A 16,886-nucleotide genomic window follows, 5' to 3' on the forward strand; every position below is an offset into this window, starting at 1 on the left:
AATAGCCGAGCTCGAGCTTAAAATTACAAGCTAAATCGATCTCGACTCGAATTTTTACCTCTCCAAACATCGTAAAGAGCTTGATTTATCATATTGCGTGCGTCAAAAACTATACAAGCATATGCAAAGATGTAAAAGATACAATCAATGAAAAAAAGACGCAAATACATGTGCCCGAAGATATTACAGTTCATCATTAAGATTATTATTATAAGGTAGCAAGCAGTATGCACAAATATATATATACACATAGTGACGAAAATGAAAAAATAAAAGTGAATGTGGAGAGCTGGTGTGTGTGTTTTGTTAACTTTGCATCGAGCAACTTTCCCCATCATCAATTTTTGATTGAACCGCGGCGGAGGGTTGAAGAAAACGTAGTTTGATACAGTCGAAAATCTACTTTACATGCATCATTATGATAAATAAAGTTGGCTTCATGCAAAACGCCATGCTTTAAGCGGTAAATAAACAACTGTGTAGGGCAACCGCCTGTTATTAATAAGTCCCCTGCATCCTTGTTCCAATATCCTATAACCTTTATATACGAATTAAGAGGAAGAGGCGGTTTTTTGTCAAACCGACAATGGATGACCCAACATTTTGTTTTAGGATTCAGTAACCACACCTCTATGTATCGTTGGTGGAAAGTGACTCCGTTATACACAAATCCAACTTGACCATCTAGATCAACCAAATGCTCCCCCCTACCACCCATATAATTATGTTTATTAGGCGGATCTATCAACCCAAATTCCTCTTTATTCATGTCAAAACAAATTATTTTCCTTACTACACCAAACGGCCAGTATTTAAGATTATAACTAACCAACCAGTGCAAACATCCATTAGCAAATACACCTTCACCACTTATGGGATAAGGTGGAACTTGGGGTATCTCCCGCCATGATGATGATGATGAGTCATCCGTGCCACCCAATACATGTACCATGGTACATAAATCCTCCTTCACCACATCATCATCATCATCATCATCATGCGACCTAATCTTCTTTTGATTTCGAAGCACAACACAGACCATTTTGTAAGTATTGGTAGAATCATCAAAACCAAGCCCACATGCCTCGCGTTCGTAAGCCACTGATGTACATGACCAAATTTTAATTGGTGGCAGCTTATAACATTCTTTCCTTAAAGGATTGATCACAAGTAAAACAGTGGTGCCATCATTGTTGTTGTTGTTGTGAGGGTCTTGTGATGAAATCATCAGACCCTTGCACGAACCTAAAATTATATCTTCTAGAACAAATCTAGGACCCCAATGTTTAGAGCGAAACTCCATATATGGTTGATTCTTTTTTGTGATCACCACTTCTTCATGATTACGTGCACAAGATTCTTCTTCTTTAGTAGTCAACATAGTGAGTGATGCAGATGCATGCCAAGGTTTTACACGTACATCAACAATTTTTAACTGAACCATGATGAGCATCGTGGGATCATCTTTCATAGTAGCTCGTTTGGCATTATGCATGATTTCAAGGTACGGATCGTTAATATACTTGCACCATACCTTGCTTACACATTGAAAACGAGCCAAAGATTTTAGAGGCATTCTAGACAAGATGTTGTATATGGTGTCAACCGGCAACAAATAATCATCACCCATAATAATTTTATTATTTTTCGATACATCACAGGTTGACTTTTTTTGTCTTTTATGATGATGATAGATAGAAACCCCCCCTGCAATGCAATACGCCAAAATCTATGATTGAATTTTAATTCTTAACCAAAAAAAGCTTCACGAATCTATTGAATTGAATACAAGGGTGGTGAATGGCTTAAGATGCATTACACACATCACATCAGAGTCTAAAAACAAACAATATTTAAAATAATTTAATTTACTAGATCATCTTATTTACTTTTGGCAGAGTATTGGGTCGGAGTCGGGGCCATGAGTTCCTTGCAAGAGGTCTCATGTCTAGGGAGAATATTTAGTGGTGGCCAGAGATGGATTCGAAACAACCAAGAAGTAATCATGCTGGGCTGCGTACATTAGAGTATGGAGTCGGATTACTCGCCCTCCCGGGTAACCCTAGCCCGAATAGGAAAACCTTATACCTTTATCTTATTTACTTTTAGCGTCTTAATTAATAATTTACAAGTGAAACGGATTAAAAGGGTACTGAATTATTTTGTTATGATCAGTTAGTTCTTTGCTGATTGAAATTCAAAAATTTGCTTCTGATTAAAAGGGTATATATATTTCTTTCTTATTTACCTGAAGTTTCTATCCTTTTCAGGGAGTCGTTGCAACGACGGAGGACCAAGGAGGGGGCAGGTACGATGGGGCTTGCTTGTTCCATGTCTCTGCAATTTGCATAAACCAGATAATCAATCAATCAATCAAACATACATATATAAAAGAAGAAACTGTTGAATAAATTCGGTTTAGAAAGACCGATTCTTTAGAGGACCTTTTAGTTGTTTTTTCTGAATTTTTGATTTAGTCCTCCTTTTTTATTAGCCATGATCCGATTGTGTAGGGAATGGCACACGTTCTTTATTATTTTCTGTTATGATGTACCAGCTATATTTATAGCAGCTCTTGATATCCATTATTAATAAAAGCGCCAAGTCTTTGGCTAAACTGTGTTATCTGTTACTAGCAAACTTTTAACATTTGGCATCAGAGCCTTCAATCAAAAATATTTGTGTGTTACAACAGTAAGCAACGATGGGAGAAGAGAAGTCATCATACATTCAAATTTTTCTCACTTTGATGGTCATTACGACCATTGGGGAGTGAGTTGATGGAGAATTTGATCAGAGCAAAGGGACTTTGGTACATCGTTGAGAAAGGAGTAGAAGAACCAAAAGCAGGTGCCGTTTTAATTCGTATCGAGGAAGAGGACGAGATCGTGGCAGATCCAATTTCATTAAATCCACTATCGAATGTTATTACAAGTGCCATACACTTTGGGACACTTTCAATACGAGTGTCCCAAATGGAACAATGAGGCGAACTATGTTGAAGAAGAAGAAGAAGAAGAAGAAGAGCATATGTTGTTAATGACTTATGAAAAGGTTCAAAGCTATCATCCCAAACGTGACGTGTGGTTTCTAGACTCGGGCTGCTCCAAGCATATGTGCGGTGTAACTATAATAATACTTTCATTAACATTGATGACACTTTTTTAAGCATACTGTTTGTCTTGGCAACGATTCAAAGTTGAAGGTAGATGGAAAGGGGGTCTGTCAAGCTAACCATTAATGGGTGGGAATTATGTGATTGGTGATGTTTACTATGTACCTGAGAATTGTACAACAATTTATTTAAGTGTTGGACAAGTGCAAGAGGAGAAGGGGCTGGCAATACTCTTCAAGAATGATACATGTTCCATCTACCATCATCCCCAACGTGGAAGAATTGTGAGTGTACCCCTATGTCTTCAAATCGTATGTATAAAGCTGTCAGTCGAGTCAAGTAGTAGTACAAGTAGTGATCAGAAGTGCCTGAATGCAAGAGCAGTAGCAGTGACATATCTAAACTACTCTGGCATCATAGATATGGTCGGTCACTTAAGTTATAAGGAGGGGATGACTACATATTGTTTCAAAAGCAGATGGTGCGTGCATGGTTTACCTAATGTGGTGAAGGAGACAGTCAATTGTGAGTCGTGTATGAAAGGCAAACAGCATACAAGTCCAATTTCAAAGGCAAGTAAGTGGAGAGCAAGTGTAAGATTGGAGCACCTGGACGCGGATCTATGTGGGTCCGATAACTCCCATCTTCAAACGGCGATAGGAGGGGTACGTGTTTTGTATAATTGATGATGATTTTTCAAGGAAGAGTTGGGGTTTGTTTACTCAAGGAAAAGTCAGAAGCCTTCGTTACCTCTAAAAAATATGTTTAAGATACAAGTTGAGAATGAGACAGGCTTGACTATAAAATGCTTCTTAAGGACAGATAGAGGGGGTGGTGAATTCAACTCGACCGAGTTCGATGATTTCTGTAAGGAACATGGGGATTAAAAGGCAACTTACCACGGCATATACGCCACAACAAAACGGAGTAGCAGAGACCGAACTATTATGAACCTTGTTCAATCTGTTTTAAATGAGAAGAAAGCCCCTCGTGTTTTCTGGCCAGAAGCAGTCAATTGGGTAAATTATGTTCGTAATCGTTCTCCTACCATTGCTGTTAAATAAAAATGTTACTCCGGAAGAAGCATGTGGGGTGGTGGTGGTGGTGGGGGGGGGTTTACATGTGCCAGATGCAAGACGAAACAAAGTTGAGAATAAAAAGCGTTCGCTGCACTCTTCTTGGTATTAGTGACGCATCTAATAAGGGTTACCGAATGTTTGATCCAGTAACAAAGAAGATTTTGGTCAGTCGAGATGTCGTCTTTGATGAAGATTTGGCATGGAATTGGGATGAGAATGATGTTTCTTTCCAAAGGTGTTGAACTGGATTGGGGGGTGAAACTACTAGTACGGAACACAATGGTTATTATCGATGATGAAGACGAAGTCATAGAAGCAGAATCTGTAGAGCAGCATCATCCGGTAATTGTTGAAGATAATGCTCAACAAGGGCTGATGTAACAGCAAGGGAGGGACGGAAACAACCACCGATTTGGTCATATGACTATGTATGTGAGTGGAGATGGTTTATCAGATGAAGAAGATACAGCAAATATGGCATTAATGATTACATCTGATCCACTAAATTATGAAGAAGCTGCTCTCAGCACTCACAACACTAGAGGATGGCCATGCATGAATGATGAAATTGAGGCATTTGAACGAAACGACACATGGGTACTTGTTGATTTACCTGTTGGGTGCAAAGAAGATTGGAGTCAAATGGGTTTACAAAACTAAACTCAGCGAAACAGACAAAATTGACAAGTATAAGGCTCTCGTCTAGTTGTGAAAAGGATATTCACAAGAGCATGGGGGGTCGATTACACCAAAGTTTTCGCTCCGGTTGCACGACTGGATACTGTTCGATTAATTATATATCTCTCGCTGCCTCAAATGGATGGAAAATACACACCAGTTGGATGTGAAATCAGCTTTCTTGTATGTGGAGCAGCAACCGAGAGGTTATGAGCAGAAGGGTGGTGTGAACACAAGGTGTATAAGTTAAGGAAAGCGTTGTATGGATTGAAACAAGCGCCCCGGGCTTGGTTTAGTCGAATCTCGAGTCTTTTTTTTTTTTTTTTTTTTTTTTTTTTTTTTTTTTTTTTTTTATCAAAGAAGGTTTTGAGGCGAGCCCGAGTGAGCAAACACTTTTTCGTTAAAAAGGGAGGGAGGTAATTTTATCATTGTTAGCGTATATGTGGAGGATTTATTGTTTACACAAGTGACAGTGATTCAATGCTTACTAAGTTTAAGAGTTCAATGAAGCCCGAATTTGATATGACCGATTTGGGTCAGATGAAATTTTTTCTTAGGCATTGAAGTTTCACAACGTAAAGATGGCATCTTCATATGCCAAAGAAAATATGCAAATGAGGTTTTGAAACGTTTTAAAATGGGTGAATACAATGGTACATGGAGTCCTATGGCAAGGTTGATAAAGGCGAAACTGGAGTCAAGGTGGATCCTACGCTGTTTAAGCAAATCGTTGGTAGCCTAATGTATCTATCCGCTACACGACCTGATATTGTGTTTGGAGTTAGCTTGGTTAGCAGATACATGTCGAGTCCTACGCAGCTGCATATGTCAATACTCAAGCGAATAATCAGGTACATTAAGGCTACAATTGATTATGGGATTTTCTATGAGAAGGGGTGCAGTGGCAACTTGATTTGTTACACAGATAGCGCGACTACGCAGGTGGATAGCAGGAGTACCTCAGGGTATGTTTTTATGATGGCAGGTGGTGCAATAGCGTGGTCCTCTAAAAAACAACCCATTGTGTTACCTTATCTACTACAGAGGCTGAATTTGTAGCTGCTGTGGGATGTGCCTGTCAGGCTGTGTGGTTGAAGAAAGTGATGGCTGAAATCGGTCAAGATCATGAAGAAGGTGTTGTGTTGATCATGTGTGACAATACCTCAACAATTAAGCTTTCGAAAAATTCAGTTTTCCATGGTCGTACAAAACATATTCGGGTCAGATATCATTTTCTTAGGGAGCTCACCAAACAAGAAATTGTTCGATTAATATATTGTGGAACTCAAGATCAGTTAGCTGATGTGATGACAAAGGCATTGAAGTTAGAAAGTTTTAAAAAACTTCGATGTGGCATGGGCATGAGAGCTGCATCAGATTTGAACTAATTGTCGGTTTAGGGCAATGAGTTCAAGGGAGAGGGACTGTTGAATATATTCGGTTTAGAAAGCTAAACCGATTTTTTCTTTAAGTCTTTGGCTAAATTGTTATCTGTTACTAGCAAACTTTTACAAACAAGTTTATCAACAACAACAAACCAATTACTAAAACCAATTAGAGTGACTGATGTTTCACAAACACACAATCATCAAATCAAATAATCATAAAATTCGAATCCACAATTAAAGAAAAAATCACCAATCAAATCGTTAAAACATAAAAATTAGAATCACCACGTACGTACTGCTATTAATTAATTAAAAAAAAAAAAACGTACCTGTAATACGAAGAGATAGACTACGGTACTGCTCAGCGGTTTATGTTTAATAGTTGGAAAAGGGGGTTAGGTTGCCCTATTGAATTAGACCGACCAAGGTTGCAGTTTCCATATTAGTTTTGGGTGGGTCAACTTAAAAGGCTACAGTTTTGTTAGGTTATCACTCAAATGGACTGGGCTGCTTTTTTAAATAGTGATTTAAGCCTACTAGCATTAAAAACTTGGACTGGACTAATAAGTTGTGAATGTTGAGTTTCAAGGGTAAACATAACCAACCAAAGAATACAACCAACCCAGTAGACCAACGAACACATACCAAAAAATTAGTTCAAATCTAATGCCAAAGAATACAACCAACCCACTTTACTATTTATTATTCGTTACAAATGTAAACAAACAAATACCAAAAAATACCTTTCATCTCATAGATTTTCATAGATTCCATATGCAACTCTACAAATGCAATTAAAAAAAAAGAGTCAAAATCATCATAAAATACACACCAAGAAATATCAAACTCCATCGATTAAGTTTAGAACCACACCGTGTTAAAGATGATCATGATGAACTTGCTAAAATTTAAGTTGTACATGTGTGTTATGATATCTTTCAGTAATGGGATTACCTGGACATGAAGAATCGATTAAAAAAAGTTTGACATAAACATGGAAAAGTAACAACAAAAGTTTACACCCTATTTTTTTCTTTCTAATTGGTGATTCTAATTGTTATGTTTTAATGATTTGATTGGTTTTTTATTTATTTTTTATTGTGGAATAGATTTTTATAATTGGTTGGTTGGTTGTTGATCAACTTGTTACTATTTAATTGATTGACCTCCTTTGTGATCATCTGGTTTATGACTTGCACATACATGGAACAAGCAAGCCCCATTGTACGTGACGCTTCGATAGTCCTTCTTCATTTTAACACCTCTCTAAAAAAACAGAAACTTCAGGTAATAAGAAATATATACCCTTTTAATCAGAAGCAAGTTTTTGAATTTCAATCAGCAACCTCTAAAAACTAACTACTCATAACAAAATAATACAATACAGTTTTAATCAGCAACCTCTAAAAACTAACTAATCATAACAGAATAATACAATACCTTTTTTAATCTGTTAGTTTGACATGTAAATAAAGACGATAAAAGTAAATAAGATGATCTAGTAGATTACACACATATCATATTCAAATTAATTAAATAATTAAATGATCTAGTAAAACCGAAACTAACTCACTCTGGGTTAAGTCATTCGTAGCATTTATGGTTTTAATGGCGACTTGAGGTCGGGAGGTGACTTAAGTTACCAATCTACCTTGGGTACGTGGTATAATATTATTGGTGCAAAAAATACGATCGATGACATGGGTATAGAGTTCAAGAATTCTTTCACTAAGCAAATTGGAAATGAGTCGGATACATCCTTTTTGAATAAAGTATGGGTGGGAAACAGTTTTCTCAAAGATGCATATACACGCTTATTTCGGTTAGAAACACAGAAAGAAGCTTCGGTCAGCATGCAGTTACAAACAAGCGGGGTGTTTAACTGGGCATGGGCCCGTCAACCTATGGGTAGCGGTCTAGGTGAACTTGACGCCTTGAAGATGCAGCTCGCGGAGGTTCAAATCAGTGAGGAAAAAGACAAGTGGGAATGGGCCCTCGATGGAGGAAAAGCATTCACGGTTAAGAGATTAGCGGGTATATGTGATGATTCTATTCTTGCTCCGGAAAGTAATCTCATAAGTACTTTACGGAACAATTTAGTACCAAAAAAGATCGAGATTTTCATGTGGCGGCTAATGAATAAAAGACTATCAATAAGGTTTGAATTGGATAAAAGGGGTATCGACCTTCATAGTGTTAGATGTGCACTTTGTGATAATGATATAGAAACGACAGATCATACTATTTTATTTTGTTCGTTCGCACGTGATATTTGGTCCCGGGTGTCTCAATGGTGGGGGTTGGGTGTGTTCTCAAATCTAAGCTTCATCGAAATCCTCAAAGGAAATTTCGGGGTCTCGATGTCGACATTTGGAAAGAAAATTTGGCAAACCGTCGAGTGGATTAGCGCGTACTACATATGGAGGAATCGAAACGACAAAACATTTCGTGGAACGTCGTGGTGTGCTCCGGTTACTCTTAACAAAATTCAATTTAAGTCATTCGAATGGATTTCGCTTAGAGCTAAGTGTAAGACCCGAAATCTTTGACGTACATATCGTGTAAATAATGTACATAACGTATATATATGTCGCATATAAGTTGTGCATATTGTATATAAAAGTGTATACGTGGGGTACGACGTAGCAACAAGTGCTCGTTTGTCGTTGCTACAAAACTGGACGAATCACGCCCTAGGTCGCGGCGCGAGGGGTGGGACCCGTGGCGCGGGTTTACTCTAAAATGTGGGTCAGTATGCGAGTAATTTGGAACAAAAGTTGTCGATGAAAAGCGCTATCCTTTGCGACGCAGGAGGTAGAGGTCGCGACGCGGCTATGTGTGTACCTGGACGAACTTTTAGAACTTTTAATGATTTTAAATGAGGGGTAAAAGGGTCTTTTCGCATAGTGGACGGTTTTGAGCTATAAAACTGATGGGAACCTTATCCATTATCATCATTTCATTCTTTTGGAGCAGTTGTCTTCGCATTGAAGCTGTGGAGACACTATCTCTACGAGACTAAGTGTACCATCTTTACCGATCATAAGAGTCTCCAACACATCTTTGACCAGAAACACCTGAACATGAGGCAGCGACGCTGGATTGAGACGATGAACGACTAGAATTGTGAACTTCGTTACCACCCTGGTAAAGCTAACGTTGTAGCCGACGCTCTAAGCCGGAAGGAGAGAGCGGTACCTCTTCGTGTTCGGGCTCTGAATATCACCATCCATTCGAACCTCCACGGTCAGATTCGAGCAGCTCAAGAAGAAGCTCTCAAGGAGGAGAACATATCTCGTGAATGCCTGAACATTCTTGTCTCCAAATTCGTGGTTAGGGAGTCAGGACTCCGATGTTATGCCGGAAGGATTTGGGTGCCACGTTATGGAGATCTGCGAAGTCTTCTACTTGAAGAAGCCCACAAATTAAGGTATTTAATCCATCCCGGAGCCGGCAAAATGTACCATGACCTCAAGGAGCAGTATTGGTGGCCGAATCTCAAGAAGGATGTTGCAACTTACGTTAGGCGATGTTTGACTTGTTCGAAGGTCAAGGCAGAACATCAGAGGCCATCTGGATTTTTGCAACAACCGGAGATCCCGAAATGGAAATGGGAAGCGATTACGATGGATTTCATCACAAAGCTACCGAAGACGGTGGGCGGATACGATACAATCTGGGTTATCGTTGACCGTCTGACCAAATGAGCTCATTTCCTAGCGATGAAGGAAACTGACACAATGGAGAGACTTGCTCAACTGTACATCAAGGAAGTTGTATCTTGTCATGGTGTACCTCTATCGATTATCTCAGATCGCGATTCCCGTTTTGCCTCCAGATTTTGGCGTTCTCTGCAAGAAGCCTTGGGAACCTGTCTCGACATGGGCACCGCTTACCACCCTCAGACCGACGGCCAGAGTGAACGGACGATTCAGACATTGGAGGACATGTTGCGTGCCTGTGTTATCGACTTTGGAAATTCTTGGGAAAGGCATCTGCCGTTAGCTGAGTTTTCTTACAACAACAGTTACCATTCAAGCATTAATGCCGCACCGTTTGAAGCGTTGTATGGCCGTAAGTGCCGATCCCCTATTTGTTGGGCGGAGTTAGGAGAAGTACAAATCACTGGACCAGAGATAGTCCACGAGAAGACGGAGAAGATCTCTCAGATTCAAGCGAGACTTAAGATAGCCCGTGATCGCCAAAAGAGTTATGCTGGTCAAAAACGGAAGGACTTTGAATATAACGTAGGAGACCGAGTGATGTTGAAGGTCACACCTTGGAAGGGTGTAATCCGCTTTGGGAAGCGCGGAAAGTTAAACCCGCGATATATTGGTCCTTTCGAGATTGTGGAACGTGTTGGACCCGTAGCTTACCGATTGGATCTTCCGGAGCAATTGAGCGCAATTCATCCTACTTTTCACGTGTCAAACTTGAAGAAGTGTCTTGCACCACCGAAACTCGTCATACCATTGGAAGAACTTACGACTGATGATCGACTCCACTTCGTGGAAGAACCTGTTGAAGTTATGGACCGAGAGGTCAAGGTTCTGAAACACAATCGAATCCCGATCGTCCGAGTACGATGGAATGCCAAGAGAGGGCCTGAGTTTACTTGGGAACGAGAGGATCAAATGAAGAAGAAATATCCTCACCTCTTCCCTGCTCTTCCCTCACCTTCAGCTTAAATTTCGGGATGAAATTTCCATTAACAGGTGGGTATTGTGACGACCCAGCTTTTCCGACTTGCTTTTGTGCCTTGTGTTTTCGCGTAACTGCGCTTTTGTGCGTACTGTGTTACTTTATTACTCTGGTAGCTTGTTTACACGTGTTATATATGTATATATACTTTAAAACTTGCCCTGGTATGATTAGAATGCTTAACTTGTCCTTTGGATGCTTTATAATCGTTAGCGTTACTTGCCGTTACTATTAAACCGCGGACTGCGCGTACGTTTGACTTTTGTCGGAACCGGAACTTTTGGGCAGCGAAATATTAATTATTATTTTATAATAATAATTACTTGGGCCTTTGGTTGCTTGATTTTATCTACTTAATTGCTTAAGCCCAGTAGTTAGCCTTTTGGACTTTTTGTCTTGTTGGGCTCAAGCCCACCCTACTCTAGCTAGTGACCCAATTAGTTAGCCCAACTATAATTACTAGTGGCCCATAATAATAAATAAATAAATAATAAATTAATTAGTGAGTCATGTAAGCATTATGGATAAGGTTAATTCACATGTCCCATAAGATTCTAGCATAAGGACACACTTTAGACACCATTAGCCAAAAAGTAAAAAGGTTATCCTTCCTCCTCCCCATGATGCCGTCCACCTTAACCACCATCATCCTTGCCATGTCATCAATCCATGTGATCCCTAATTGTCTATAAATACTAGCCATTTTCCTTCATTCCAACACTTGATCATTTTGGTTTTTCACACACACTTTCTTTCTTTCTTTTCCTTACTTGTAAGTTTTCTTTCCTTCCTCCTTTTCCTTTCAATTCGTGTATCATCATCATCATTACATGGAGATCAAGTTTCCTTGTAGCTTTGATCTTGCTTATATCTTGTTGGTTCAAGCATGAATCCTTCAAGAACAAAGAAGATTCAAGCTTTCTAGCTTTGAATCTTCACCAACTTGTTAGATCTATCTTTCTTTTACTTTAATCTTGTTATTTTGTTAAAAAGATTCAAACTTTTGTTTGTAATCTTCATGCATCTTCAAGATCTAGGCTTTATGCTTCAAGATCTTCAAGAACACTTAAGATGCAAGCTTTCTAGCTTGAATCTTCATATCCTTTGTTGTATTTAAGTTCTTTTTACTTTGATCATGTTGTTTTGTTGAAAAGATTCAAACTTTGGTTTGTAATCTTCATGTATCTTCAAGATCCAAGCTTTATGCTTCAAGATCTTCAAGAACACTCAAAGGTTCAAGTTTTCTAGCTTTGTGACCTTGTTACTTGTGTGAAATGGATCCAAGCTCTCTAGCTTAGGGTTTTATCACCTCATTTGACTTAGAATATGTTTATACTTGCTTATTTGTTGTAAAGTTTGTAACTTTAGTTGTTGTTTTGATTTGTTTTGGTGTTAAAACTAAGGATATGATGTAACCTTGGTTCATCATCCATCTAAGACTCATGAATGAGTTGTATTATTACTTGGTCTTAACATATTGTGTATTGATGGTGAATTCTTAGTCAAATTGATGCTAAGTCATCAACGAGTTGTACACTTGAAGCTACAAGCATCAAGGATGAGAACCGTGATGAGCATCAAGCACTAAGAATCCCACCGGAGCACCTTACCTTCTATTTTTCGTGTCTGATCAGGCTCCTGGGCTACTGGGAAACTTGATTTTCAGATAGTCTAGTTCGAGTAGATGAATTTTCGTTTAAGACTCGTCTCAAACCGAGTTACGGTTTGTGAGTTATGGCCTTTTCTTTATCGTAACACCTTTGTAACGTCGTGCTGAAAATTCGGACCTACTCGCACTCCGACCGTCACCACTGTCAAACTAAGTCGAGTTTGAGTCTAGGAATTGGTCAGCAACTATAGGACTCCCATACGGAGCTATAGCCACTGATTTTGCGTGTTTTCGATTTACGTAGAGGCCGTAGCAGCTGATTCATTTCAGCCTATTGTTTCGACCTCTACACTTGACTAGTTTACTTAGATTATGAGATGATGATTGATGATGATGATGACACTTAAACTTAATTATGAACTATTTGAACTTGTATAGACAACCTACTGACTTAGTGACCTTTGACTTAGGTTGACGACCTTACGGACCGACTTGCTACTTGTCTACTTTCGTTACAACTTGTCTTGCTTATTCACTGTGAGTTATAGCATCCCTTTTTACTACTTTTACTATTTTTGGGACTGAGAATGCATGCGCTTTTTATACGTTTTACATGTTAGGCATGAGTACTTAAACTTTGTATGTATGTGGGTTATATAACGGCATAAATATTCCCTTTAGCACGGTAACGTTTAGTCATTGGTATTTGTACCGGTGAACGCGAATCTTAGATATGGATCCATAGGGTTTGACATCCCCACTCGGGCTAGTCGCGCTAGCATTTAACGGGTGTTTAATACTTCGTAGTCATACGCACTCGCCAAGTGCACTTTCAGGGGGTTATAAACGTTAAGTCTACTTACCGGGTGCCCACAGTTATGCATATACTTTTCATACTGTTTTGTTACGCTGTTGCAGCACTGAAATCTCGTGGCCTATCTTACTTACTGTTAATACTTAAACTATAGCTCACCAACATTATTGTTGAATTTTTAAGCGTGTATTTCTCAGGTGCTTAGAGGTTATAGTTTCCGCTGTTAGACTTGTTGTCATGCTGTTATTGAATTGCTATTATGGACCTGCTGTTTAGTTATCCGCTGCATTACTAAAGATGTCTCAATTTATGGAAAACTTATGTTATTTTGAAACAATGGTTTTGTAATAAGTCTTATGTCATGTTATCTTTGTAAAACGTTATCTTTTCAATGAATGCAAATCGTTTTCAAACAACATATAGTGTTTGACCATGTAAAGATCCTGTTGTTGACAAATCGTACACGATGGTTTTGTACGGGGCGTCACAGTTTGATTGTTAATAATCTCAAGGATTCTGAAATGTCTAGTAATGTCTTAGGTTTATTTCCAACATGGTTGGCTACTAAGGATACAAAATCTAGTGCTAGTAGTCTTGATGAAGCTAGTGGGTCAATTGTTGGTAGAGATGAAAAAGGTAAGAATTTTTGTTTTTTTATTTTGTATGTGACTTATGTTAAAACTTTGCTAACTCTTTGTTTATATTGCAGTTTATGTTACTCGTGAATTTCTCAATAATGTCAATTTGGAAGCGGATAATGTTCAAACTTGCTTGGCTGGGATAATGAAAATGGTAACTTTCTAGAATTACGGGTCATGTTATTTGTGTATTTGGCTGCATTAGCAAGTGATTTAGTTTAGACAATATTTAAGTACTTTTTACAGAAATTTAAGATATGTATAAAAATTCCGTTCTTTTATTATCCAAACAGGTTCAAATTGAAGTTGACCGCGTGGAAAACTTGAAGCTTTTGATTGTTGATAATCTCAAGGAATAAAGATGAAAAGAAAGCGTTTGGTTCATGAATCGTGAAAAGAAAGAAGTTTCCTAGTTTGTTAGTCATGAGGAGGATTTGAAGCTCTGTATTTTCGGTTTTACCTATATAAACAATGTTTCTATTACTGTTTTACCTATATGAACAATGTTTCTGCTACTGTTTTAACCATATGAACAATGTACTACTGTTTTACCTATATGAACAATGTTTCTACTACTATTTAACCTATATGACAATGTTTTCTATTACTGTTTACCTTCTGTTATAAGCTCGTTTTACCTTCTCGATAAGCTCGTTAATCTGCTCATGTAAGGTCATTTAAATCAAAAGTTTGGAAAAAGTGAACATATATCATTAAAAAGTTGAGTTGTTGGTTGTCATTTGTTTTAAATGTAAAAAAAGTACTCTATAGTAGTGTGATACTGTATGAGATTATTCAGAGAGTGTGGAGTACACGTTCGTAAAACGTGAGGTGGTTTGAGGTATTATTTTGGACTTGGATATAATGTTTGGAACATAAGGAATGCGAATTGGAACTTAAGGAATGCGAACGCGACTTGAAAGGCTAAACACACTTGAAAATAAGCTTAAAATGTATTTTGGTGTGCAGTAGCTTTAAGCCGCGGCACGGCTCCTGGGCCCCGCGGCGCGACTTAAGGCATGATTTCAAGGTCGAGAGTTTTGGCATGTTTGGAAGTGTTTTGCTTTGTTAGCCCGCGGCGCGGCTTCTGGCCCGCGTCGCGGCTTAACACTGAACTCGCTGAAAATGTGCCTTTTCAACCCAAAAGGCACATTTAAACCCCAAACGTTTTGTGGTTGTTCCAGGGCATTTAAACTGCATTTTTACATGTTTTTAGACCATTTTAAGTCTAAATACATAAATGTAAACTTCCAAGTCACTAATGGGTATGAATCAAATTGTTGTGACTTTTCAAGAAACCTTTTGACCCATTATAAGTACATTCTTTGTGTATTTGAAAAAGGTTCCAGAATTTTGTCTTTTTACACACACTTTCAACTTAAACAATTAGAAGATAAATCTCTGCAATTGTTTTTGATTGTTTTCTTTTAGCCAAGACAACAATCTAGTCTTTGTCTTATCCCAATCGAAACTTCGTGTAACCCGTGGCTAATAGGGTCAAAATATTCGATTATGAAAGTGTTCACACGATTCAAAGATCAATCTGGAGTCGGTTCCATTTCAGGCACGAAGGTTTACTACAATCCAAGTTAATTACAAGATCATCTTCTTTGTTGCAGGTTCCAACGGACTCAGAACACAACATTTCGCCATCTTCACCCGTTGTATCAGGGTTTCGTCTTGATGGTTTTAATGCAATAAAACCCCAACTAACCCATTCACCTTCTTCAAATGTTAACCCGTTGAGCGTTTCATCTATCGTATTCCAACACAAATTCTTATTTCCACCCGTACTACACATTCAAGTATCTGCATTATAGGTACTTTGAAACATCGAAAATGTCTTGTAGTTCTTATCTAAGCACAATGTGAGTTTATATAGTAATAATGTTACTGGTTTTGCAGATGATCCGGAAGAGGGTGATTCAGGGCAGGCATTAGCAACCGGGCTAAGTTTGTTAAACCGAATCAAGTTATATTACTATGCCCACCCTTGGAGATGGGCTATCCTTTCTGCTATTTGATTTGATTCTGTTGTGTCGATAGTAATTTATTTATTTGTATTTTGTTCAAAATAATTTGCTTCATTTTACTTCGGGATTCTTTGCTCATTATGACAGATTATATGACTTATAAAGGGTAAAAATAATTGGTTTGGTGGTCTTGGTGGCAGTTCCATAATCAATTCAACAACAAAACAACAATTTAGTCGGTCTTTTTTGACAATGAGACCTGTTTGTTCCATGTTCTATTTCAATATTTTTTTAGTAGTTATCAATTGTGTTCCATGTTGAACGCGTGTGTAGGTCTTAAATAGATCATCAAATCTCTATTAGTCATCATGTAACACTCAGATCGTCAGATCTCTATATTTTTTACTATATAATTGTCAGATCTCTAAACAAATTTAGAAAATACTTTTCAGTTTACTATTTAATCTTCAATGAATTTGTACATTTCATATTCATGAAAGAAACGTTTTGAAGAACTTATACATTTCATATTCATAAAAGAAATCGTATTGTTGTTGTCGATGAGTTGGATTTTAGCGTGGTTCCATATTGGATTCTTAATAAGTGTTTTATATACCTTGGAGGAATATAACTACGACCATATATAATGTTGAAGAAAACAATGAATACATTACATAACTAAAAAACAATAACACAAAATTAAAAACCGATTACATACAATTAAAAAACGATCACGTAAAATTAAATTAAGATTACATAAAACTTAAACTACGGTTATATAAATTAAACTACGATTACACAAAATTAAAAATACGATTAATGATATAATATCACTCAATCAAAGATGTTGATTGGTATTATTTATACATCTATATCTATCTATATACTTAT

General features: G+C 37.9%; 2 protein-coding genes across 4 annotated transcripts; one reads left to right on the forward strand and one right to left on the reverse strand.

The window, feature by feature from the left end:
- Window positions 1–167: 167 nt before the first annotated feature.
- On the reverse strand, window positions 168–6,688 carry LOC139902994 (putative F-box protein At4g38870). Of its 3 annotated transcripts, none has more exons than XM_071885743.1 (4): window positions 6,590–6,613; window positions 2,445–2,540; window positions 2,249–2,337; window positions 168–1,707 (listed from the first exon to the last, which is right to left on the reverse strand). In XM_071885743.1, the coding sequence occupies exons 3-4, from the start codon at window positions 2,331–2,333 to the stop codon at window positions 338–340; spliced, it is 1,455 nt and encodes a 484-aa protein (XP_071741844.1). In that variant the 5' UTR covers window positions 2,334–2,337; window positions 2,445–2,540; window positions 6,590–6,613; the 3' UTR covers window positions 168–337. The 3 variants fall into 3 exon arrangements, with proteins under 3 accessions (XP_071741844.1, XP_071741843.1, XP_071741845.1); XM_071885742.1 differs by lacking the exon at window positions 6,590–6,613 and adding an exon at window positions 2,729–5,193 and having other exon boundaries at window positions 2,445–2,640; XM_071885744.1 differs by lacking the exon at window positions 2,445–2,540 and having other exon boundaries at window positions 6,590–6,688.
- A 1,272-nt stretch (window positions 6,689–7,960) lies between these two features.
- LOC139902595 (uncharacterized) lies at window positions 7,961–8,809 on the forward strand. Its single transcript, XM_071885201.1, has one exon. It carries the CDS (start codon window positions 7,961–7,963, stop codon window positions 8,807–8,809), a length of 849 nt encoding a protein of 282 aa, XP_071741302.1.
- Window positions 8,810–16,886: the final 8,077 nt, after the last annotated feature.

The sequence above is a fragment of the Rutidosis leptorrhynchoides genome, chromosome 3 (genome assembly GCF_046630445.1).
Source record: "Rutidosis leptorrhynchoides isolate AG116_Rl617_1_P2 chromosome 3, CSIRO_AGI_Rlap_v1, whole genome shotgun sequence".
In the NCBI taxonomy this organism is placed as follows: Eukaryota; Viridiplantae; Streptophyta; class Magnoliopsida; order Asterales; family Asteraceae; genus Rutidosis; species Rutidosis leptorrhynchoides.